The following is a 27,327-nucleotide window of genomic DNA, read 5'->3' on the forward strand; positions in this document are numbered from 1 at the left end:
TGAGGCAGCAACCCTACCAGAAGCAGCACTGTGCCACCCTTTGGCCTAATCTTGCACAATGACAAGTGTCGCTCCTCTTATTGCTGTCTGTGGAACCATGCTCTCTGCATAACTTGTCAACAATGGTGACTACATGTCAAAAATAATTATTTCTGAAACACTCAGCGCCCCTCAGGAATGTGATCAACATGACACAAACAGTAGTTTTATTTCGCAGTACCTAGAGCGTGCTGCATCGTTAGGGTGCCATTTTTCTGAACAAAGCATTAAACCAATGCCCTATCCTTCTTCCCATGTAGAGAAAAATATTGGTCTATTCCGAGCAACAAAGGATTCCCCCCCCGTCCCCGTCCCCCAACCGTCCCACTCATCCTTCAAGCGGTGAGTTGCTGCCTTACAGCGCCAGTGACTCGGGCTTGAGCCTGACTACGGGTGATGTCTGTATGGAGTTTGTACGTTCTCCCTGTGATCGCCTTGGCTTTCTCCGGGTGCTCTGGTTCCCTCCCGTATTCCAAAGACGTACAGGTTTGTAAGTTCATTGGCTTCATTAAAAACTAAATTAGCCCTAGTGTGTAGGATTGTGCTAGCTGGCCCGCATGGACTCGGTGGGCTGAACATCACATGCCAAAGAGATTACCTTACTCGTTACTTGATTGTTATCGTGTAGGCACGAACTGCAGATGCTGGTTTAAACCGAAGACAGACACAAAAAGCTGGAGTAACCCAGCGGGTACGGCAGCATCTCTGGAGCGAAGGAATGGGTAACGTTTTGGGTTGAGACCCTTCCTCAGACTGAGTGTCAGGGGAAAGGGGAACAAAAGATACAAACAATACTTAGGACAAATTAATGGAAGATATGCAGAAAGCAACGATAATCAAGGAAATGTGCCCACAATGGTTCATTGTTGGCTGTGGGATAGGTGATAACGAGTTAATACAGACAGTGGAACTCAACAGGACAGTAAAACCAATATGATGACTATGGTGGTGATGGGATAAGAGAGAGAGGGAATGCAAGGGTTACTTGAAGTTAGATAAATCAATTTTCATACCATTGGGTTGTAAGGTGCCCAAACACCACATGAGGTGCTGTTCCTCCAATTTATATTTGGCCTCACTTTAACAATGGAGGAGGCCCCGAACAGGTCAGTGTGGGAATGGGAAAGGGAGTTAAAGTGTTCGGCAACCGGGAGATCGCAAAGGCCGAGGCGGACTGAGCGAAGGTGTTCAGCATTGTTATTTGTAGCTCAGGCGGTGCAGAATAGACTTCAAAACAACTCTATTGATCACAAAATATTTCTGGATGTAATTATTTTCCCTTTCTTCATCACTTACACATTGACCAAAAGCGACACATTTAGTTTGCCACGTCATTATTTTAAAGAGCAGGACAACTGTTCCAATTAGCATTTATCACACATCAATGAAATTTAGCTAACTATTCAATTGATAGGCCTTGTCATCCTTTGTCTACAAGACAAAGTCCCATCAAGGTTGGCTGTAGAGGTGTTGCAGGGCAATCGCTCTACGAGGCCTTGAGTGCACTGGGCATCACCGGAATGGAGAGGAGAAGAGCCATCAAGAACACCACAGAGGCAGCGGAGAAAGCCTCGATATGGCTCTGGATCAGGAGAGAAGGTCCATGGGGAGGAGCGAATGCCACCTGAACACAAGTCGTGGTCTGATCACCCACGGCTGGACCGCCCGGTCAAGGGTGTCTGATGTTGAAAGACCCGAATTACCCAATGACCCCAACTTACATCACTGACGATGTGTTCAGGAGCATCAAGAGATGTATTTATCAATCAATGTCTAAAACACAACAGTGACCAAAAACTCAGTCTGACCTCAAGGTCAGAAATCCATTTAACAATTTATAGAGGCAGCGCGAATCGTTGTGCTGTCACTGAAATGCACCTCGAGGGCATGAGTTCACCGTATGGACGATGGTCTGACAACACTCACAATCTGGATTTTTCCTCATATCGGACCGGTTGAACAGGTGGCACCGTCATTCCTCACTTGTCCTCACATGATTGGTAGTGGTAGTGGTTTATTAATGTCCCCAAAAAACTATGTAGAGCTTTTGTTTGTCTGCTATCCAGTCAGATCAAATCAGACTGTACACGAGCACAGTTAACCCATACACATGTACAACAGGTAGTGCAAAGAGAAAAATAACAGAGTGCAGAATGTAGTGTTATATTATTATTGCATTACAGTTACAGAGGGAAAAAAAAGTATGGTCTGCGACGAGGTAGGTTGGAAGATCAGGACTATTCCCCTCAGCTTAAGGGTGGATCATTCAGTAAACTGAAAATGGCAGGGAAGAAGCAGTTCCTGAACATGGTGGGACGTGCTTTCAAGCTTTTGGATCTTTGACCTGACGGGAGGTGGGAGAAGAATGGGTAGAATTTTTTTTTTGATAATGTTGGCTGCTTTCCCGAGGCAGCGTGAAGTGTAGATGGAGTCGATAGTGGGGAGGCTGATCTGTGTGATGGACTGGGCAACATACACAAATCTCTGCAATTGCTCAGTCTTGTGCCAAACCAGTCCCAAACCAAGTTGTGATGCAACCCAATAGTATGCTTTCTACAATGCATCTGGAGAAGTCTTTGGAAACATGTCAAAGTTCTTTGGTCTCCTGGCTTTGTCCAAGGCAGGTCATGTCTTGCAAACTGGAATGAGTTTTATTTAAGTGGTTCTTGCCAACATGTACTTAGTACAGTAACTGTCAAGATTCCTCATGGCAGATTGATCGAGAAGATTGTGGATGATCAGCCATGATCACATTGAATGACGGTGCTGGCTCGAAGGGCCAAATGGCCTCCTCCTGCGACTATTTTCTATGTTTCTATGACTCAATGAACTAGGCAAGCTTAAAGGAGCACAGGAAATGTGGTCCCAAAGAGTTTAAGGCAACACCGAAAATCAGGCCCGAATGACAGAGATGCCAAACCATTGTGATATCTGAACAATCAGAGATTATTATTGTTGCTTTCTTAGTTTCTCAGTGTTTCTGAAAATTAGAAAACAATTAATCATATTTCATTTAACATTTCACATTATCAGCTCAGTTCAGGACCCAGGATAAGACACAAAGGTCAGTTTTTATTAGTAATGGATAATCTGGAATTTCATCTGAGTCCTACAGCACGGAAACAGGCCCTTCGGCCCAACTTTCCCACGCCGACTAAGATGCCCCATCTACACTAGTCCCACAGCCAGCGTTTATCCCATATCCTTCTGAACCTTTCCTGCCCATGTGTCTGTTCAAATGTCATTTAAAAGTTGTTTTAACTGCTGAAAAATTCAGTCCCTTACAAGAAAAAACTCTTCCTTAATGTAGTGAGATAAATTGGGTTCTCATGTAACTGTCCTGTATAATAACTTGATTCTGACGTTTCCAAATCAGTATGTATTAGTTCAAAAGGGAGAAACAAACTGATGATGCCAGTGGAATAAAAATGAATAGTTGACAGCAGAAACTTGGTGTTTACAAAAACACATTAAAGATTTTTATTCATTAAATTCAACAGCTGGCTTGCTGATGCCACGAGTCAAATTCCTGCACTAGAAGCCAAGTTTGTTTGAAGTCAGTAATAATTACAAATCCCTTTCACACGTGTTAAACTAGCAAGGGAGTGGGCCCAGTAGGATATGGGAAGAAGAGGGTGGGGTGGAATTTGTTAATCTTTTCACTTCAGCTTGATGCTTTTTTTGTTTCAGTTTAATTTAAGGCAAAGGCAAACTGGCCAAGTTCCTCACTCCTGATTATTACTTTACGACAGTGATGGGAAATTGCATGTGTAGTCATAAACAAAGACAGCTGTGAAGACGCATTGTGAACGGGATGAAAAAAGCCTTTCAAGCGTAAATGTAATGTACAGACAAGTCCCTGGAGGAGTACTGGCGGTCTTTCCAACAGTAACAGCACAATTTAACTCTTTTATGAAAAGCAGTTAAAAAAAAAAAATTAAAGGGAGTTGGACTCGAATACTACACTGGATTAACATTTCCAGAATATTTAAAAAGTGAGAGGGTGCATGGAGAGAAGCACAATGGGATAAAGACTGGGACTGGAGCATGGGGAAGGTATCAGAAAGGATGGCCAAAAGGCTTTATCGGAAAAAGAATTTTAAGAAAACCTAAAAAAGATCAAAGACAAGGAGAGGTCTAGAGAGGGAACTACAGAGCCCGGGTAATAGACATTTGAAGAAAACAACCAACAAAAAGGTTGAGGATGAGCAGGAAGGTGGAGCTAAAGGAAGAGAATCCTCAGATGGTTCTGCAAGTTATATGGATGGAAAGGAATAAACAGTGATAAGAACAGAGCAATTTGGGAAACAACAACAGGATTTGGGATCCAATGAGCACTATGGCAAAATGTGTAGGAAAGAACTGCAGAAGGGTCTCCCGAAATGTCACCCATTCCTTCTCTCCAGAGATGCTGCCTGAGTTACTCCAGCATTTTGTGTCTAACTTCGAGCACTGTGGTAATCAACAATTGGTGCAGGCTTTGGATTAGTTGATAGACACAAAAAGCTGGAGTAACGCAGCGGGTCAGGCAGCAGCTCCGGAGAAAAGGAATAGGTGACGTTTCGGGTTGGGACCCTTCTTCAGACTGAGAGTCTGGGGAAAGGGAAACGAGAGATATAGAAGGTACATAGTACAAATGAATGAAAGATATACATAAAGCAAGGATAATCAAGGAAGTGTGGAGCCCACAATGTTCGTTTGTTGGCTGTGGGTTAGGTGATAACGAGTTTTACAGACAGTGAAACTAGTACAACGATTAGGGTGGGGGAGGGACGGAGAGCATGAGGATGCAACAGTTACTTGAAGTTAGAGAAATTCATATTTATACCACTGGGGTGTAAGCTGTCCCAGTGAAATATGAGGTGCTGTTCCTTCGATTTGTGTTTGGCCTCACTCTGACAATGGAGAAGGCCCAGGACACAAATGTCAGCATGGGAATGGGAAGGGGCGTTAAAGTGTTTGGCAGCCGGACGATCTACAGTTGAACTATATTAACGATAAAGAATTGGAGATTGGTCAGCAGCACAGGATTAATTAAGGCACTGAAGACCAGCCAATAAAAAACAAAGCAAGGAATATCAGTACAGATTTGATGTTTTCAATCAAGAACCATACAGGCCAAACTTTGAACACCACATCCAATCCAAGTTACTAAAAGCAGACATACTGCAAGTAATTGCCAGAAGATCTCTGATACGAGTCCAACTTATGAAACATACATAAGAGAGGCCAAATGGAATAGGGAAAGTCAAGCTCTGAGCATTATTACAATATTGAGGGCGTGCAGCTTAGGTTTACTAGGTTAATTCCCGGAATGGCGGGATTGTCATATGTTGGAAGACTGGAGCAACTAGGCTTGTATACACTGGAATTTAGAAGGACGAGAGGGGATCTTATCAAAATGTATAAGATTATTAAGGGGTTGGACACGTTAGAGCCAGGAAACATGTCCCCAATGTTGGGGGAGTCCAAAACAAGGGGCCACAGTTTAAGAATAAGGGGTAGGCCATTTAGAACGGAGATGAGGAAAAACCTTTTCAGTCAGAGAGTTGTGAATCTGTGGAATTCTCTGCCTCAGAAGGCAGTGGAGGCCAATTCTCTGAATGCATCCAAGAGAGGGCTAGATAGAGCTCTTAAGGATAGCGGAGTCATGGGGTATGGGGAGAAGGCAGGAACGGGGTACTGATTGAGAATGATCAGCCATGATCACATTGAATGGTGGTGCTGGATCGAAGGGCCAAATGGCCTACTCCTGCATCTATTGTCTATAAAACCTTCACATTTGATGAATAGGATGAAAGTCCAAAGAGCCTACAGGTAGATGACAAATTCAGATCTTGTTATGAAAAAAACGCATCATGAGGATAGTCTTCCACATAAGATGAGAGAAGCAAAACTAGAATCAATGAAGAAATGAATATGCTGTAAGTAAATCGAAGATTTGTTACAAACATAACTGCGTGGGCCAAACGCCCAACACATCTGCACATGATTGTACCAAGCTTGCATATACTGTTAAACACAAAGTTTTCACTCTATTCTCTTCGTCTTCATTTATTCAATTAACAACTTATTACCTTATCTGATGAAACCTGTTCAAGAGTTCTGAGATTTCCACTCAGCTTTCCTATATCCCAACCAGACACATATGTCCTTGCTTCAGACTGACATATTGATATCAATGGAAGGTATTTATTCACAAAATGCTGGAGTAACTCAGCAGGTCAGGCAGCATCTCAGGAGAGAAGGAATGGGCGACATTTCGGGTCGAGACCCTTCTTCAGATATCAATGAGTCAAAACTACTACTAATTGAAAAAGGGGAATTGAGACCATCCATTTGGCACCGACGTAATATCTGGCTCTGTTTCTACCAGCTAGAATGGGGATAGAAGCTGGGTTTCAGGCAACTTCAAGCAGTTGGAATTGCTAGTCTTCCTTATAACCTTCTTCTTATGCTGAAATGTGGCCTCAAGGTTTCCGAAAATCTGGTTCAGTTTCAAACAGAGAACCCAGGAGAGTCAGTGGTTACAGGATAGTGTTTATAATGGAGCCCAAAGATACTAGCACTGGTCTTTGTGATATTTAGTTTGATAAAATTTCTGCTTATCCAGTAAAATCTGGATACGAGGAACTGTAGATGCTGTTTAGTTTAGAGATATAACATGGAAACAGGCCCTTCGGCCAACCGAATCCAGACTGACCAACCATAACCTCGTACACTAGTTCTATCTACACTCTAGCAACAATTTATAGAAGTCAATTAACTTGTACGTCTTTGGAATATGGGGGGAAACCGGATCACCCAGAGAAAACCCACACGGTCACAGGGAGAACATGCAAACTCCATACAGACAGCACCCGTAGTCAGGATCAAACCCGGGTTTCTGGCGTTGTAAGGCAGCAACTCTACCACTGTGCGACTGTGCCGGCCTAATGCTGGTTTACAAAACAAAAGACACAAGTCACTGGGGAACGCAGGGGGATCAGGCAGCATCTCTGGAGACCATGGATAGGTGAGGACCCGAAATGTCACCCACCCATGTTCTCCAGAGATGCTCCCTGACCCACTGTTAATCCAGCAATGTGTCATTTTTTGAACATAGGCCAAATAGTCTGACAGCTTAGAGGTAACAGAAGGGTAAGGAGAATTGGCATTGAAGTTGAGCTTGGTAATGTCACCCTACATGTGGAATTTGACAACATGTTTCTGAATGTAATGCCAAGCAGAATGTAGATGATAAACCAGAAGAGCCATGGACAAATCCTTGGGGACATAACTGTTGTTGGAATGGCTTTGAAAATCTGCACTTTTACCACATCTAGACACGACTACTGCAAAGCTTGCCTGGCAAGCCTGCTTCTTTCTGGCCTCCATATGTTCAAAATCTACGTCCAAATCTCTTCATGAACTTTAAAAATGCACATTTCAAAAATATTGCGACAACCGACATTGAATTTAACTGCCTCGCTTCCAGCAAACACAAAATGCTGGAGTAACTCAGCGGGTCAGGCAGCATCTCGGGAGAGAAGGAATGGGTGACGTTTCGGGTCGAGACCCTTCTTCAGACTCGACCCGAAACGTCACCCATTCCTTCTCTCCCGAGATGCTGCCTGACCCGCTGAGTTACTCCAGCATTTTGTGTCTATTTAAACCAGCATCTGCAGTTCTTTATGACTCACTTCCAGTAAACATAGCCCATGATCTGGAACTCCCTCCCTAAACCTCTCCTCCTTAATTCTTAGGACCCATCTTCATCTGAACTTTTGGCCACCTGTCTTTATAGCCCAATTTGTGGAACTTTCACATTCTGTTCATAAAGCTTCTTGGGACATTTAGCTGTTTTATGAATTCAAGTTGCTGTTATTGACTGCATGACACCAATTCATTTAAAATGTTGCCATGAAATTAAAACCTTAAATCATGCTTCCAACAGTAAATTCAATCTGGCATAAAAACCTATTTGTATCTCAACAATTGTGTCCAACGATACACAAACTTGGTTCCTCTTCCCACAATTTCCTTTGCATGCTCCAATGACAAGACACTTATATTGTTTCCAAATATCATCCTTGCTGGCTCTGAATGAAGAACCCTTCATAAACTTAATTCTTTCTGGTCCAATGACTTCCAAATTTCTGGTCTTACGACTTCCAAAGTAGCAAATTTAACACATTAAATCACATCCACAGCTTACCCTCCTTGCAATTTCCCCCCAAATTTGCACCCCCTTACCTCTCACACCTTATCCCAACTGAAATTGTATCAATCTTTTGGCTTCATCTCTCAGAACTGTTGGTTAGTCATTGTCCCTCTGAAACCCATTGCCTGTTACCGTACTCTTTTGTTTCATCCTTGGAATTTTTCCGAGAACATTACAGGAGCTGCTCAAAATGCAAGCTGTTACTTCATTACAATGATTGGAAATTAAGATCTAATCTGCCACTATAACAGGATGAACAATTACCCAATGCTCGAGATATAAACTTCCTGTGATTTGTTGTCGGTGACAGGGTGCAAAATTTCACACTGTTGTGATGGATTTATACATTTTCAAGCAATTAATTAATTGTGCAAATTCAAATAGTTGGATTGTCGAGGCACATCGAAGTGGAAAGTGTTATACATATAACAAAGCAAATGACACTACACTAAACCTGGATAAAAACATCAGATTGAATTTATGTTGCCGATAGGGTCAGCGTTGTTCTTGAGTGATAAAAGAGATCTCTATTTGCAGAGGCTGACACCAACTCTCGGACATCTTTTCCGCATTCCTCAGATCAAGGCTCCATTGACAAACAGCACCTCCTCCAAAAATCCAAATCTGTTCTCCTCGACAAACTCATCACCCTCAATATTCAACAGACCACTCAGAAGCATTTAGGCCACCTTGAGCCATCAAACATAACTTATTTGGCATTCCAAAGAGTCCAGTCACTACTACTTCAATCTCATCACTCAGTTCACTGTAACATCATCCATGCAAGGTCAAGAAACGATATCCACAATTTACACCTCCTTCCACTACAAGTCAAGTTTATTTGTCACATACATATACAAGATGTGTAATGAAATGAAAGTGGCAACGCCTGCGGTTTGTGCTAAACTACAAAACAGAATAGAAAGCGTGACAGCATGACAGCGGAGGCGTTTGCCTGACCGTAGCAGCTGGAACAGTCCATTGGGGTCCCCCATAATGTTGCTGGCTCTTGATCTGCACCTCCTGATGTATAGGTCCTGCAGGGGGGGCGAGTGTAGTTCCCATAGTGCGTTCAGCCGAACACACTACTCTCTGCAGAGCCTTCCTGTCCTGGGCAGAGCTGTTCCCAAACCAGATTGTGATATTCCTGGACAAGATGCTTTCTACAGCTCCAGAGTAGAAGCACTGAAGGATCCTCAGAGAGACTCTAAATTTCCTCAACTGTCTGAGGTGGTAAAGGCGCTGCCTTGCCTTACTCACCAGTGCGGCAATGTGTGTTGTCCATGTCAGATCCTCTGTGATGTGGACTCCCAGGTATTTCAAGCTGCTCACCCTATCCACAGTAATCCCATTTATCTCCAGTGGCGTGTACGTCCTTGGATGTTGAGCCCTTCTAAAGACCACAATCAGCTCCTTAGTTTTTGTGACATTCAAGAGGAGGCTGCTGTCCTGACACCAGAGTGCCAGATCAGCCACCTCCTCCCGGTAGGCCTTCTCATCATTATCAGAGATCAGGCCCACCACCACAGTGTCATCAGCAAACCCAAGGCCATCAAGATTTAAAGTGATTAACATAAGGGCCTGTCCCACTTAGGCGATTTTAAGGCGACTGCCGGTGACTAGGCTGTCGCCGAACGTTCGCCGGGGTGTCGCGGGCATGATCGTGAGGAGTCTTCAATGAATCGTAGCAGATCTCGGCGCATCCCGGAAAAATTTACCTGCTAGAAATTTCTCGGCGACAGCTGGCTTGTCGCCAGGTATCATAGCTTATTGCGGGCGCTGTCGCATGCTGTCCCCAGGTTTGCTAGGTTGTCGCAGATGCATTTAGAAGCACATAATATTAAATTAAGAAAAGGTATTTGAAGATACCAGAAGATAGTTTTGTTTAACCCATTTATTTACCGTCAGGACATTGACAGGTAGATTGGAGGCGACAGTTTGACGGTCAGGTAAGCGTGGGAATTTTGCGATGTTTCAGAAGACGGTGTAATCTCTTAGCCAGGTGCTAGTTTCACAAAAAAAGTAACTTGTATCGACCTGACTCGGCATTATCGTAGTCATTGTTGTAGGATAAAAGAAAATGTTGGCGATCTGCTACGACTTTGACAGTCGCCTTAAAAACTGGGACAGGCCCTATATCCCTTTTAAACTGGTCCACTGTATTCATGCCGAGTGAGGATTAAGTTTAAGTTTAGTGATTGTTACCCTATGCTTCATGCTACCTGCCAACCACAGACCTCCATTTTACTAATTATTTAAATGAAACTCAAAAATTAGCTCAGGAAATAATATATTATTTAAATAAATACATTATAACCTATCACAGTAGCAATTAATTGCTGCTAATGATTAAGACATATAATTCACCCCCTTTGGACTCATCATTTATATCATTATCATTCAGTTTTTGTTTTGGACAAGCATCTTAAATATGTCTTTATTTTTACGCCTGCCTTTTGCTTGTGAGCCCTTTTGTTCACCCCTCCATTCCCCTTTTTCCTGAGAGCATAACTTTCCCATTATTTTACCCTCAATCCTATTTTGCCCTGGTAGCCCATCTTTTGTTCAGACCAATGTGTATGAAGGAACTGCAGATGTTGGTTTAAACCAAAGATAGACACAAAATGCTGGAGTAACTCAGCGGGACAGGCAGCAGAGAAGGAATGGGTGACCTTTTGGGTCGAGACCCTTCTTCAGACTGACGTCAGGGCCGGAGGGAGATAGATAGATAAGGAAGAGTGAAGGTGTGAAAACAGGGTAAAGGGAATGCGGTTCAAGGAAAATGTAGAATAGATCATTGTTAGCTGGGAGAAGGTAACAAAACAAACAGAGATAAAATGTAGTCAGAGACAGTAAGACTGGTCGGAGAACTGGGAAGGGGGAGGGATGGAAAGAGAGGGAAAGCATGGGTTACTTGAAGTTAGAGAAGTTCATACTGCTGGGGTGTAAGCTGCCCAAGCAAAATATGAGGTGATGTTCCTCCAATTTGCATTGGGCCTCACTCTGACAATGGAGGAGGCCCAGGACAGAAAGGTCAGTGTGAGAATGGGAGGGGGAGTTAACGTGTCCAGCAACCGGGAGATCAGGTAGGTTCAGGCGGTCCGAGCGGAAGTGTTCAGTCAAACAATCGCCGAGCCTGCGCTTGGTCTCGCTGATATACAGGAGTCCACACCTGGAACAGTGGATACAGTAGATGAGGTTGGAGGGGGTGCAACTGAACTTCTGCTTCACCTCAAAAGACCATCTTTTTCCTTAAATTACCCCCAAACCATTCTCTGTGTAGGAGGGAACGGCAGATGCCGATTTACAATGAATATGGACACAAAATGCTGGCGTAGCTCAGCAGGACAGGCAGTATCTCTGGACAGAAGGGTCTCGACCCAAAACGTCACTCATTGCTTCTATCCAGATGCTGCCTGGCCCGCTGATTTACTCCAGCATTTTGTATCTATCCACAGCATTTTTTGTTCCAATGAAAGACAATCAGCCTGAAACTTTAACTATTTCTCTGCCTGACATAATGAATATTTTTACTTTAAGTTTCTATATTGGTGTATGCGATTACACATCCTAATGATAGGAAAACACAAAATGCTGGAGTAACTCAGCGAGTCAGGTGGCATCTGTGGAGGGAATGGACAGATGACCTTTTTTGAGTCAGGAGCTTTCTTCACCGGAAACATCCATTCCATCAACAGATGCTGGCTGACGTATTGTGTCTATATTTGGGAAGGGAACTGGTTACCATTTAGAAAGTAACATATCCCATGTGGATTTCCAAGCATTGGATCAAAAACAGAATAAGGGTTGAAATCTGCACAATTTAGTATTTTTTTAAATTGCATAGAAGTTTTCAGAATCTTACACTGTCATGAAATATTTCCTTATTTTGCTCTGAACACTATCCCTTTCCCCTCGACTGTTTTGGACCTATTCTTGTTTAAATAATTTATCATTTTTGCTGCACTTATTGTTAAGTCACTGTACATTCAAGTTCGCATGGAAAATCTTTTAATATTGTGTTCTCCTGCATCCCCAGTACAATTGAGAATTTGTACCCCTATTTACTTTCGCAATGTTGTTTATACTGGCGAGTGTCTGCTCACTGCAGTTGATAACAAGAGGGGAACCAATCTGTCAAAGATAATAACATTAACAAAATTATCTTTTTTTTCTGACATCTCCAGTGTCATTTATGAAGGAAAAGAACAGGTTACGAGTCTCCCCAGGGATGTCATGTAGGTGTTTTAACAACATGAACAGCTGAAGTTTTATCCTCAGAGTCGTAAACCTGTGAAATAACCCATCAGAGAAAACATAAAAGGATGATTTTTGAGCTTCACTTCTAGATGTCAAACATTTATTGTAGGAAAACTATCTGGATCACAATGCACTGATAAATTCTTTACTCCCATTACATTAAGCACAATAAAATTGCTAATAAACCTAAGAAAAAACTAATTCTGTGAATGGTCTCCAACATGCTACTTTCTATCATTTAATTACCATTTATAACTTTCACCAGCTATTCCAACCAAAGTTCTTTTAGTTTAGGTTACTCCGCCAGTAGCTTGTGAAAATGGCCTAAATAAATCACTCGGGAGTTTGCTCAGGCATTTGGACAGGTGCTTAAACTCAAAATGCTGGAGTAACTCAACAGAACAGGCAGCATCTCTTGAGAGAAGGAATGAGTGATATTTCATAGAAACATAGAAAATAGGTGCAGGAGTAGGCCATTCGGCCCTTCGAGCCTGCACCGCCATTCAATATGATCATGGCTGATCATCCAGCTCAGTAACCTGTACCTGCCTTCTCTCCATACCCCCTGATCCCTTTAGCCACAAGGGCCACATCTAACTCCCTCTTAAATATAGCCAATGAACTGGCCTCAACTACCTTCTGTGGCAGAGAATTCCACAGACTCACCACTCTCTGTGTGAAGAAATGTTTTCTCATCTCGGTCCTAAAAGACTTCCCCCTTATCCTTAAGCTGTGACCCCTGGTTCTGGACTTCCCCAACATCGGGAACAATCTTCCCGCATCTAGCCTCTCCAACCCCTTAAGAATTTTATATGTTTCAATAAGATCCCCCCTCAGTCTTCTAAATTCCAGCGAGTATAAGCCTAGTCTATCCAGTCTTTCTTCATATGAAAGTCCTGCCATCCCAGGGATCAATCTGGTGAACCTTCTCTGTACTCCCTCTAAGGCTAGAATGTCTTTCCTCAGATTAGGGTCGAGACTCTTCTTCAGACTAAGAGTCGGGAGAGAGGGAGACATAGAGATATGGAAAGGTAAGGTGTGAAAACGAGACCACATCATATTTAAACAGCATCATTAGTAAAAATGGCCAGATAATCTACCTTCATAAGGTTCACTCAGGCATAAGCACTGGCCAAAACAGTGGATATAATTCTTGCCCTTTTTCAAAATGGTATTATCAAATCTTTTACATCTATCTTATCAATTTGACATCTGAACAGCATTCTCAGTACTCCAATGAAATGTGATGAAAATCTTGTGGGAATTGAAACACAATTACTCTGTCACAGAGGTGATTCATCGGTGAAACATAACCTGTGCATCAGCAGGTAATCAAAGTCTTATTTATGTATAATATAGCAATTGTAAAACTATTCTGCTGCTGCCATTTGAATACCATTTTTAAATTGAAGAATATGCACATTACAATGCCCAAACTAAATAGTTAAAAGAAAAACTAGTAATCGCCTGCAAGCACCCACTAACAAACAGTAGCCAGTATTGGCCTCCCCTGTCAAAAGACAATGCTTCTGATCATAAGGAACATTCAAGGATATTTTGTCATTAATCAGAGTGCTGTCAATTTTTTTATCAATGTCTTAAATCCCACATCCCAAGATTCCTGTGCCAAGTTCAAGCTGGTGAATACGAGTGAGATTTTGACTGCAGAATCCCTAGCTGATGAGCTGCCACAACTTCATATTGTCCCACTGGACTTCTCGGACACAACAAATCTGGCATCAGAGTGCAAACAGAATATTCGCCAGAAATAGAAAGAGTCATTTCAGGACTTCCACATTTGCTCATCCACACATAGAAATCATGGTCCTACTATCACCATTGACAGCTCTACATTGTAAAATTCCAGCAGTTCCACAGTACCTGGCAGTTTATTTCTTTATTGATGCCTTTATCATTTGATTGACTCAAGAATACTTCTGGCCACCCATCTTAAAACATTACCTTTTCGGTTCAGTAAAGATCAAACTGCTGTTCACCCACTCGACATATTAAAGCCTTTATCTATATTAAAGATATAACAAAATCCATCTAAAATGTTCCATACAGTGATGTTTTTCTTGACATTTTATTTGTGAAGATATTTATGTGGAAAGATAATTATATTAACGTCTCCACCCATATCTCAACTTGTTTGTCCAAAAGGACTTGATAACTTTATGCCAATTAAGAATGGTAGAACAAAGACCTCAAAGTACAAGACCTCCCTCATTTATAGAATGTTGGCACTGAAGACACACAATAAACCAAGTCATAAAGTGACATCATGGAAACATCTACACCAATAAATGCGTAAATTATAAAATATTTCATGGTATGGTAAAATTTTCATCAGAGGCCTAGTTTACAATCCAGCAGTATGAACTTCAAGTAACCCTTGCTTTCCCTCTCCCTCCATCCCTCCCCCACCCTAGTTCTCCCGACTAGTTTCACTGTCCTGATTAATTTTACTGATTGTATGCCTCCTTGTCACCTACCCCTCAGCTAACAGTACCCTTACCCTTCCATAGCTCTGGACTTCCTCTAACCTGACTCTCAGTCCGAAACGCCACCCATTCCTTCTCTCCAGAGATGCTGCCTGTCGCTGAGTTACTCCAGCATTTTGTGTCTATTAAAGGTGTTCCAACAAGCAGTTTTAAAATAGAATGAAATAAAACCTGTTCAGACACTGCTGAGGTTACTTAATTTGGCTGGACCATTTCCAAGAGATATTTAAGAATTCTGGCAACACATCATTCAACAAAGCACAACTGCCATTAAATATTTGTCCTCTCCCCATCATATAATTTTCCGGAGCTCAGCAAATGGCCATCCTGTGATTCCAAATCTTACGTCCTGTAGTGTTGCCTTAAACAGGCCCTTCGGCCACCAAGTCCATGCAGGTCATTGATCGCCCATTCATGCTAGTGCTATGTTATACACACTCAGGGACATTTACAGAGGCCAATTAACCTACAAACCTTGAGATGTGGGAGGAAACCACACATCACAGTCACAAAGAGAATGTGCAAATCCACACAGATAGTACCAGAGATGTGGATCGAACCCGTCTCTCTGGCATGACTACAAATACTGCAGGATATTCAACATGCAAAACACTGTAGGGAAATTTGGCCCCTGAATTGAGGTAAAAGCTTGCAAAAGGAAGTTAAAACAGAATTACAGTAACCAATACCCTGACATTTAATATAGCCCAACTTCCATGGTGGGCTACAGTGAGAACTTATTGGCAAACAAATTATACCTCTAATTGTGAAATTCCACTCACATCATCCTTATAAGGTGCATTGGGTGTTTAGCAAAAGCACGGGTCAAAGAGTACCAAGAATGAAAAGTTTAGATGATTCAACTAATCCCACGCATACAATTACCAAGTCTCAACTTTAAGATACAAGTCAACCATGCATTGAAGAACAATTTGAAATCTCATTGCCTCTGACCATTATTTTTGTCATTGATTATGTCTTAATATAACCACCAACAAAACATGACACGAGCTTACCTCCAACATCAGCTCATCCTTGCTTTTTATTGGATGGGGCTTTTTCTTTTCTCCTGGTTCCGGGTCGCCATCTTCACCCTCAGACAAAATGGCCAATAATATTGAGGAAGATGAGGTAGAATCTGAATCACTGCATAAAATACAATTCAAATTGAACATCACAATACCAAGAACCCCAACAAATATATACAATTTAACAAATAGTATTGCATGCGGAACTATTGGTACTACTTCACTTTAGTAATAACCTACAATGCAAATTCCAATGAATTATAATAAATACTGGAACTGCACTGAGTGGCATGTTACTGTTTTTTTTAAGCACCAAACAGAAAGCAAATCAGTGAAAAATTAAAACAATTCAGTTTTAGCTTGGAATTGGCAGGAGTAATTATTGCAGATTTACGGAAAAACTAACATTAAAAAACCAGACTTCGGAAATTAAAATGTTGCCCTTCCTACCACATTCATAAAATGTACGATTCCTGTATGCTGTGTCCATCTCAAACAGAAGAGCACTCAATTCAAGGTAACAGAATGGACATTTACAGTATCTAGTGTCCTCCATAATGTTTGAGACAAAGACCCATCATTTATTTATTTGCCTCTATACTCCACAATTTGACATTTGTAATAGAAAAAAAATCACACGTGGTTAAAGAGCATACAGTCAGATTTTAATAAAGGCCATGTTTATACATTTTGGTTTCAACGTGTAGAAATTACAGCAGTGTTTCTACATAGTCTCTCCCCCCCCCATTTCAGGGAACCATAATGTCTGGGACACAGCAATGGCATGTAAATTAAAGTAGCCATGTTTAATATTTTGTGGCATTTCCTTTGCATGCAATGACTGCTTGAAGTCTGCGATTCATGCACATCACCAGTTGCTGGGTGTCTTCTCTGGTGATGCTCTGCCAGGCCTGTATTGCAGCCATCTTTAGCTTATGCTTGTTTTGGGGGCTAGTCCCCTTCAGTTTTCTCTTCTGCATATAAAAGGTATGCTCAATTGGGTTCAGATCGGGTGATTGACTTGGCCGCTCAAGAATTGACCATTTTATAGCTTTGAAAAACTGTTGCTTTAGCAGTATGTTTGGGATCATTGTCTTGCTGTAGAATGAACCGCCGGCCAATGAGTTTTGAGGCATTTGTTTGAAACTGAGCAGATAGGATGTGTCTATACACTTCAGAATTCATTATGCTACTACCATCAGCAGTTGTATCATCAATGAAGGTAAGTGAGCTAGTACCTTCAGCAGCCATAGATGCCCAGGCCATATCACCCCCACCACCATGTGTCACAGTTGAAGTGGTATGCTTTGGATCTTGTGCAGTTCCTTCTCTCCTCCATACTTTGCTCTTGCCATCACTCTGATAGAAGTTAATCTTCATCTTATCTGTCCATATGACCGTTTTCCAGAACTGTGGTTGCTCTTTTAAGTACTTCTTGGCAAACAGTAACCTGGCCATCCTATTTTTGCGGCTAACCAGCAGTTTGCATCTTGCAGTGTAACCTCTATTTCTGTTCATGAAGTCTTCTGCAGACAGTGGTCATTGACAAATCCACACCTGAAGAGTGTTTCTGATCTGTCGGACAGGTGTTTGGGGATTTTTCTTTATTTCAAGAGAATTCTTCTGTCATCAGCTGTGGAGGTTTTTCTTGGCCTGCCAGTCCCTTTGCGATAAGTAAGCTCACCAGTGCTCTCTTTCTTCTTACTGATGTTCCAAATAGTTGATTTTGGTAAACCTAATGTCTCTGATGTCTCTAACCATTTTATTTGTGCTTCCCAGTCTCATAATGGCTTCTTTGATTTCCATTGGAACAACTTTGGTCCTCATGTTGATAAACAGCAATAAAAGTTTCCAAAGGTGATGGAAAGACTGGAGGAAATACTAGGTGCTGAGCGCTCTCTTATACCTGCATTAAGGATGCATTGAAACACACCTGAGCAATTACAAACACCTGTGAGGTCATGTGTCCCAAACATTATGGTGCACTGAAATGGGGGGACTATGTATAAACACAACTGTAATTTCTACATGGTGAAACCAAAATGTATAAAAAATGGCTTTATTAAAATCTGACAATGTGCACTTTAACAGCATGTGATTTTTTCTATTACAAATCTCAAATTGTGGAGTGCAGAGGCAAATAAATAAAAGATGGGTCTTTGTCCCAAACATTATGGGGGGCACTGTACTTAAGAGAAAGGTTTATTGTTAGTCTGATGTCAGATTCATCAATTTAGAGATGAGGTGAGGTGTTGGGACATGTGACGGAGATTACAGAGAAATATACTTATCAGTACCTGTGGACACCATTTGCCATTTGGTAGGGAAATGGTGCCAAAGAACTGGCAATCTACAAATGTTATATACTGTAAAATAAAATTAGAGAAAGCTGGATGCAAACAAACCCGAGGTCAATGGAGGGAATTTTCTGGACATCATAAAACTATTAAAATACAATTACACTCAGTTATTTTGAAATATCAGGAAGAGCTGATGATGATTGCAAGAAATTATGTGCTTTTGGACTTCTAAAGTATATCTGACTAAGATACCCATGAGGGCCACGTGCAAAATTGAAGATGGGGTAAATTAACAGTAGAAGCCTGGATACTAAAGCACCCAAGGAACAGAAGGCAAAGAACTAATGAAAATGTGCTTATTAGATTGGTAGAACATATACAGTAATCATATCATATCATATATATACAGCGCGGAAACAGGCCTTTTCGGCCCACCAAGTCCGCGCCGCCCAGTGATCCCCGTACATTAACACTATCCTACACACACTAGGGACAATTTTTACATTTACCCAGTCAAATTAACCTACATACCTGCACGTCTTTGGAGTGTGGGAGGAAACTGAAGATCTCGGAGAAAACCCACGCAGGTCACGGGGAGAACGTACAAACTCCTTACAGTACAGCACCCATAGCCAGGATCGAACCTAAGTCTCCGGCGCTGCATTCGCTGTAAAGCAGCAACTCTACCGCTGCGCTACCGTGCCGCCGTAATGACCCTCAGAAAAGAAGTTAGGACTGTTCTTTTTAACATAACAAAATATGAATTTTGACACAGGAGGTATCACAGGTGGGATAAAGCTTGGAACTGCAGTGAGAAGAATAGTAGTATACCAGGAGAACAGACTAGTGGTTAATGTGACAATTCACAGTTCATGCAAAGAAATGAAAAGTGACACACTTTGGAAAGGAACACGAAGAGACCTAATGCAATTTAAATGTAATAACTGCAAAACAAATGCAAGAAGATGGCCCTTGGAATTCAGACATGTAGGTCACTGAAGGTGCCAGCATCGAATGAATATTTTCCTGGTCATACTGGATCAGTCAATGAATAAAACAAATAAGTCTACATTCATATTGAATCACAAGTAAAACTCAAAGTGCCGGAGCAACTCAGCGGGTCAGGCAACATATGGGGAGGGAATGGACAAGTGAAGTTTGGGGTCCTTTTCACCTTTAATCTCTGTCACTTATTCTACCCACCTGTCAACCCCCTCACCTGTATTACCTATCATTTGCCAAGCTTTGCCCCGCCCCAACCTCTCTTTTCCAACTTTCTCTGCCCACCCCCCCCACTATCAGCCTGAAGAAGGTCCTGATCTGAAAAGTCACCTGCCATTTCCTCCCTAGGTGCCGACTGACCCGCTAAGTGTCTCCAGCGCATTGTGTTTTGCTCAAGAGTCCAGCCACTGCAGTCTGCTTAGATTGCAAGCAGTTCCGCTATCACGTGATATTTGTGTTCCTAAGAGACCTTGTGTTATAGAAAATCGCATCAATGGGCAAAGGAGATTCGGGACTAGAGTGTTCGAGACTGCAATAACAAAGATTCTATTCCCTGCAGCTGCAAGTCACATTATTTAATAGAGTACAATTGCACAAACGACAGATAGAAAGATCACTTGTCAATTTTAATAGCCTCCCACTGTGAAAGAAGCAATTATGTTCGTACGAGACAATGGTGTCTGATTAATGCAGGGGCGCAACATGGAAACAGTTTTCTTTCAAGGCGGTTTTGTTTTCTGCTTGCTATTTTCCATAGTAACTTTTAGGTGGATCTCTAGTTCCCAATCAAAATTGCACTGTAATCAATTAGGTCGGCGTAATATAAATAGTGCTCCCCAATTCATCAATCATGTTAAATCCATCATGAATAGTGGACACGCATGTTATTAAAGAACTACCAGCACGTGTCCCTTGCTGGCCACAATGATTTCTCCAAGAAATGTTCAACATGGAGGAGCATGGGTTCACCAATTGAATAGGGGAGTAAGTGGCAATCAGTTTCTAACCAGTGTTTGACACAAGTCAAGTCAAGTCAAGTCAATTTTATTTGTATAGCACATTTAAAAACAACCCACGTTGACCAAAGTGCTGTACATCTGATTAGGTACTAAGGAAAAAAATGAAACATACAGTAGCACGCAAACAGTTAACAGCGCCTCCTCAATGAGCCTCAAACGCTAGGGAGTAGAAATAGGTTTTGAGCCTGGACTTAAAGGAGTCGATGGAGGGGGCAGTTCTGATGGGGAGAGGGATGCTGTTCCACAGTCTAGGAGCTGCAACCGCAAAAGCACGGTCACCCCTGAGCTTAAGCCTAGACCGCGGGATAGTGAGTAGCCCCAAGTCGGCCGACCTGAGGGACCTGGAGTTAGAGAGGGGAGTTAGAAGATTTTTGATGTAGGGGGGGGAATGTCCATTTAGGGCTTTATACGTGAAACTTCATTGGGCCCGGACATTGCAGCATTCCAACCGACTGCTTCATTAAGTTACCTTCTCTAATACATCAAGTCAAAATATTTGCAGGGATCAACACTGTGTTGAGGCTGCCTCTTTGGAAAAGTTATCTCATTAGTACCACTCTGCCACAGCCAGGTAATTATTGCCATTCAAGTAATCTCAACGATAGACACAAAATGCTGGAGTAACTCAGCAGGACAGGCAGCATCTCTGGAGAGAAGGAATGGGTGGCGTTTCGGGTCGAGACCCTTCTTCAGACACAAATTGTTTTAAAATACTATCTAATGAAATGCTGCAATTTCTTTAATATTTTATATTAAATTTACCTTTAATCTCCATTCCAAAATTTAATCTTCTCTAGTCCCTTAATAGAGTTAAGACAGGCAAAGTTAAAAAGAAATGTTCGGGAGAAGTTTGTTATCCATTTTTTTTACACGGTGGATACCTTGAACCTACTGCCAGGGGTGGTGGGGGAAGTAGTGGCATTTAAGAGGCCTTTAGATAGACAGGTAGATATGTATGGAATGGAGGCATCTGGATCCATGTGCAGGCAGATGAGATTGGTTAGTGTTCAGCACAGATATTGTGGGCCAAACAGCCTGTTCTTGTACTGCGCTGTTCCGACGAGAGTTCTGCAACATCCTCTCTCGCTGCTCCTCCTGTGATTCCTCCTGCTCTCCGATCACGTTTTAACCCAGACATGCTACTACAGGCAACCTTTTTGCTTATCTTTCATCCATCTGTTCTATATCTCTAGACATCACCGTCTATATCTCTCGTTTCCCTTTACCCTGACTCTCAGTCTGAAGAAGAGTCTCAACCCGAAACATCACCTAGTCCTTTTTCTCCAGAGATGTTGTCTGACCCGCTGAGTTACTCCAGCCTTTTGTGTCTATCTTTGGTTTAAAACAACATTCTGCAGTTCCTTCCTACACACTGTTCTACATTTTAAAATATATACCTGCAAGTTTCATCCACACTGTGCTAGTAAATCTCCTCAGCATCCACTCAATCTCCTGCACTTTCTTTGTCAAATGCAGTGCTAATAATCACATTCTAGCTGAGGGCTAATTAATGATTTGCAAAGGTTTAGCCTTTTTTTCTATTAGATATTCAATAACTTATTTATAAAGAAAAATATTTCGTGTTTTTCAAAAGCCTGGGGAGCTCCAGACATTTGTTCCAATGATGTAGGAATGCCAAAATATTTTCAAGGCAAGATGATGTGATACATAAAATGAATATGCAGGGGCTGGCAGTGCCATTTTCCTGCTGGCACCGTCCTACTTAGTGATATCAATCTTTGTTCCTCCAATAACGTCATTGAGAAAAGTGATTCAATGGTACCACCATATAAGTAGCATAAGAAAATAACTGCAGATGCTGGTACAAATCGAGGTATTTATTCACAAAATGCTGGAGTAACTCAGCAGGTCAGGCAGCATCTCAGGAGAGAAGGAATGGGTGATGTTTCGGGTCGAGACGCTTCTTCAGACAATGGTACCACCATTGTCAGAGGTGGCCAAGTCTTAAATAAGTAACCACCAAGCTCATTTTGTGGTATGAAGAAAACCAACACATTGATAAAAATCTACTCGGTTTCATCTTTACAAACCAATTTGTCATCTTTTCAACCATTATATCAACACAGTTTGGAAGTCATTGTTACACAATCAACATCCTAAATGGAGTGCATTCGCAGCGTATCTAGCAGCTCTAAAGTCTTGAGGGCAAGCCGCAGAAAAATTGTATTCCACCACAATTTGTAACAACATGGCTTATTGCAATCAAGCTGGCGAAACCAGCGAAAACAAACAAAAAAAGTTTTAAAGGCCAAACATTTTCTGAGTCCTTTTATGTGCGTCCCGAGATGAAAATAAGATTTCTTCACTTTTTACCAATTTGTAGGCACGTGCAACAATAATGACGCTATTTAATATCCATGTCAATCTCCATCAGCCACAAAAGATCCAGAAATAAGAAGAATAATCCAGGAATAAGGGCACAAGGCAAGGCGTCGTGTTGAATCAACGGTGAAAAAAAACTGAGAAGCTTCCATTTATCACGGTCTCAAGCAATAAGAGTTCAATGCCATTGGTGACAGATAATAACTTTGAAAAAAGGCACAGTGTCAAACTAAATGCTCAAGTATTTATGCACAGGACATGCAACAGTGGGATTCTAAAATGAGTCAGCCCAGGAAGCTAAAGAAAAAATCAATTTGTTCAATGATCAATCAAAATTTATCACACGCCAACCTAGTTGGTAACAAATTCTGCTCAGAGATTGAAATAGGGAAATGAAATACTCCTTAGTGATCAAACTGAACATATCTTGCAAGATACTAAATTACAAAAACAAAACTAGATAAGCTCTTTCCTCTGGCCTCAGACGTCAGAAACATAACAGATGGCATGAATTGTAAATTATATTCAAGAGTATGATACCTTCATCCACCTACCAAAACAATTAATTTTCAAGGTACACAACAGATAAGCAATCAGAAACACAGATAATGCAAAATTTCTTCAGATCAAGGAAAAAGGATATACATCAGCAAATTTAATTGATAAATCCAAATCTGAAAGGCATATTTCACAAAACTGTGTAGGAAGGAACTGCAGATATTGGTTTAAACCGAAGATAGACACAAAATGCTAGAGTAACTCAGAATACTGTCAGATTCAACACACATAAATAAACATGCTATGGAATTTGCCTTATAATAAATTGCAAGCCTGGATTTGTGAAACTTTATTATACGCACCGACCATTAGCCTTGATATTTAAAAACAATGCCATGGTATGTTGCACCTTTCAGTTCATTTCAGAACTACTATAATGCAATACAAGTGCTCCTCAACTTACAATGGGGTCATGTTCCGAGAATCCCATCGCAAACTGAAAATATCGTAAATCGACATGCATTTAATACACCTGATCACGCGGCCGGAAGCAAGCTGTAAATATCGTAAAGTTGAAATATAGCAGGTCGAAGCATGGTAAGTTGGGGAGCATCTGTATTGTGTTGCACCAAGCCCCTTTCAACAGTATAGACAACGTTTGCAACTAGATTTTTTTTTTTAGCTTTAGATTTAGAGATACAGCACGGAAACAGGCCCTTCGGCCCACCGAGTCCGCGCCGCCCAGCGAACCCCGCACATTAACACTATCCTACACACACTAGGGACAATTTTTACATTTACCCAGTCAATTAACCTACATACCTGTACGTCTTTGGAGTGTGGGAGGAAACCGAAGATCTCGGAGAAAACCCACGCAGGTCACGGGGAGAACGTACAAACTCAATACAGACGGCACCCGTAGTCAGGATCGAACCCGAGTCTGCTGCGCTGCATTCGATGTAAGGCAGCAACTCTACCGCTGCGCCACCGTGCCGTAAGCAATAGAGCTAAAGTATACAATTTCTAATGCAAACCTATTAACAATATTCTAATTTATATGATTCTAAAATAAAAACAAATTTATCAATTAAAATTAAGCTGCAAATCTGCATTCTGCACCAAAAGAAGCTGCTCCCACAGAAGCTGTTCCCACAGATTGATAGCTCAGAACATGGAAGAACTTATTTGTGCCTTGGGCTGTCAAAAATCAATATTTAATTATTGCATCTGACAATAAACAACTGACATACACAGCTGACACATTCTAAAACTGGCTCTGCATTCACAAAGGGAAATCTCAATTTCAAACACAATGCTCCGACTGTGGGACTCTTAGTGAGGCCTTTGATGATAGTTGAAGACAAATCTATCAGTAACTTTGTCACGAGTTAACAGCAAAGAGTAAGAAAATAACTGCAGATGCTGGTACAAATCGAAGGTATTTATTCACAAAATGCTGGAGTAACTCAGCAGGTCAGGCAGCATCTCAGGAGAGAAGGATTGGGCGACGTTTCAGGTCGAGACCCGAAACGTCGCCCTTTCCTTCTCTCCTGAGATGCTGCCTGACCTGCTGAGTTACTCCAGCATTTTGTGAATAAATAACAGCAAAGAGTTATCACTCTTACCACTTTGCCAATTACCTTCTAAGTCTTGCTGGACTAACTCAGAGGCACAGGCAGCATCTCTGGGGAGAAGAAATCAGTGGCATTTCAGGTCGAAATCCTTCTTCAGACTAAGAGTCAGGGGGGAAAGGGAAACAAGTGATACGGGGGGGGGATGTAGAGAGATATACAGGTGCTCAACTTACGATGGGGTTACATTCCAAGAAACCCATCGTAAACCGAAAATATCGTAGGTCAAAATGCATTGAACACACGTGATCACGTGGCCGGAAGCGAGCTGCGGCTCGCTAGGGGTTGCTGCCGTTTGCACCATCGCAAATTCGAAATATCATAAGTCGAAGCATCATAGGTCGGGGAGCATCTGTAGATCAAATGAATGAACGATAACGATGATAAAGTGTCAATGATAAAGGAAACAGGCCATTGTTAGTTGTTTGCTAGGTAAGAACGAGAAGCAGGTGCGACTTGGATGGGGGAGGGATGGAGAGAGACTGTAGGGGTTATGAAGTTAGAGAAATCAATATTCATACCACTGAGTATTGATGAATAAGATATGCTTCTCGTTCTCACCTTGCAAATAGCTAACAATGACCTGTTTCCTTTATCTTCGTTACTTTTTTGCATAACTTTCATTCATTTGTTCTATATCTCTCTACATCCCCGTCTATATAATTTCGTTTTCCCCTGACTCTAAGTCTGAAGAAGGGTCACAACCCAAAACGTCACCCATCCCTTCTCTCCAGAGATGCTGCCTGTCCTGCAGTTACTCCAGCATTTTGTGTCAATCTTCGGTTTAAAGCAGCATCTGCAGTTCCTTCCTACACCTTCTAAGTCTTGTCATCTTTGGCCAAGCAGTGTTGTACACATATCAAATCGATTCTGATTTAAACCTGATGGATGCAGACGATGGATATGTAAAATTGGTTCTCTCAGAAAACATAAAAGCAGTTGATAGGGGGCATCTGATACAAGAGGCTGTTAGCCAAAGTAATAATTTACCTCACTGCATGCGAGTATGAATCAGGTCAAGTTGCAGACCCATTCTACTAAACTTTAGCCTGAAAATATATATTTTTGCAAAGATCCCAGTGTTACGTTGGCAATGCCAGAACCAGCCAGTCGGTTTGGAGAAAGATGTTCAAAACTGATCCACCAAGAAATCGGCATGCTCAGTTGTTAGTTATTAGATGCAATAATTAACTATAGATTTTTGACCGACCAAAGGTCCAAATACTCTTTTTTTTACACCCCAGACAAGCGATCTATGAGAGTAGCTGATTATGACAACATGTAGTGGTGTCGTAGGTCTGTAGCCAGATCCCAGCTATTGGAATTCAATTGTGGAGTCAGAGCATTCAGCAATCAGGACAGGTTGGAGCCAAGCAATCAAACAAGCGTAATGAAGTCCGAATTTGAACCAATTTAAATTGCAGGTATACGTGCTCCATGCTTGTTGGTCAATCTTTGTTCCAAACCATCAAATCAGATATAGAGCTTTTACCATCTATTGCATGCCTGAGAGAAGGCCTGGATAGAGTGGATGTGGAGAGGCTGCTTCCGCTCGTGAGAAAGTCTCAGACCAGAGGCCATAGCCCCAGAATAAAAGGACGTACCTTTTAAAGGAAGAGGAGGTGGCATTTCTTTAGTAATGGTGAACCTGTGGAATTCATTGCTACAAACGGCTGTGGAGGCCAAGTTAATGCATATTTTTAAGGCGGAGATTGGCACATTCTTGATTAGTTCGGGTGTCAGGGGTTATGGAGAGAAGGCACGAGAATGGGGTTTAAAAGGAAAGATAGATCAACCATGATTGAATGGTGGAGTAGTTTTGACGGGCCGAATGGCCTAATTCTGCTCCTATAACTAATGAACCTCTGAACAATCCATGTGGTATTGTTTAACAATTTCAAAACAACGCTTATTGTGATGTATACAACAGGCCACAGTTTAAGAATAAGGGGTAGGCCATTTAGAACGGAGATGAGGAAGAACTTTTTCAGTCAGAGAGTGGTGAAGGTGTGGAATTCTCTGCCTCAGAAGGCAGTGGAGGCCAGTTCATTGGATGCTTTCAAGAGAGAGCTGGATAGAGCTCTTAAGGATAGCGGAGTGAGGGGGTATGGGGAGAAGGCAGGAACGGGGTACTGATTGAGAGTGATCAGCCATGATCGCATTGAATGGCGGTGCTGGCTCGAAGGGCTGAATGGCCTACTCCTGCACCTATTGTCTATTGTCTATTGAAATACAGATCAGCCAGCATAAACCAGATGCACAGCAACATAAAGCTGATTATTCACAAAATGCTGGAGTAACTCAGCAGGTCAGGCAGCATCTCGGGAGAGAAGGAATGGGTGACGTTTCGGGTCGAGACCCTTCTTCAAACTGATGTCAGGGGGGCGGGACAAAGGAAGGATATAGATGGAGACAGGAAGATAGAGGGAGATCTGGGAAGGGGGAGGGGACGGGAGGGACAGAGGAACTATCTAAAATTGGAGAAGTCGATGTTCATACC

The 27,327-nt window shown here is 41.9% G+C and overlaps 1 protein-coding gene across 1 annotated transcript in view; it reads right to left on the minus strand.

The window, feature by feature from the left end:
• The window catches only part of LOC144600774 (uncharacterized), a 111,450-nt gene that overhangs the window by 79,378 nt on the left and 4,745 nt on the right, over positions 1 to 27,327 (minus strand). Inside the window, exon 3 of the mRNA XM_078412672.1 lies at positions 16,023 to 16,152. Within this exon, the coding sequence (XP_078268798.1) occupies positions 16,023 to 16,152 (130 nt within the window). The remainder of the gene's footprint in view (positions 1 to 16,022; positions 16,153 to 27,327) is intronic.

Source organism: Rhinoraja longicauda, chromosome 1 (genome assembly GCF_053455715.1).
Source record: "Rhinoraja longicauda isolate Sanriku21f chromosome 1, sRhiLon1.1, whole genome shotgun sequence".
Lineage (NCBI taxonomy): Eukaryota > Metazoa > Chordata > Chondrichthyes > Rajiformes > Arhynchobatidae > Rhinoraja > Rhinoraja longicauda.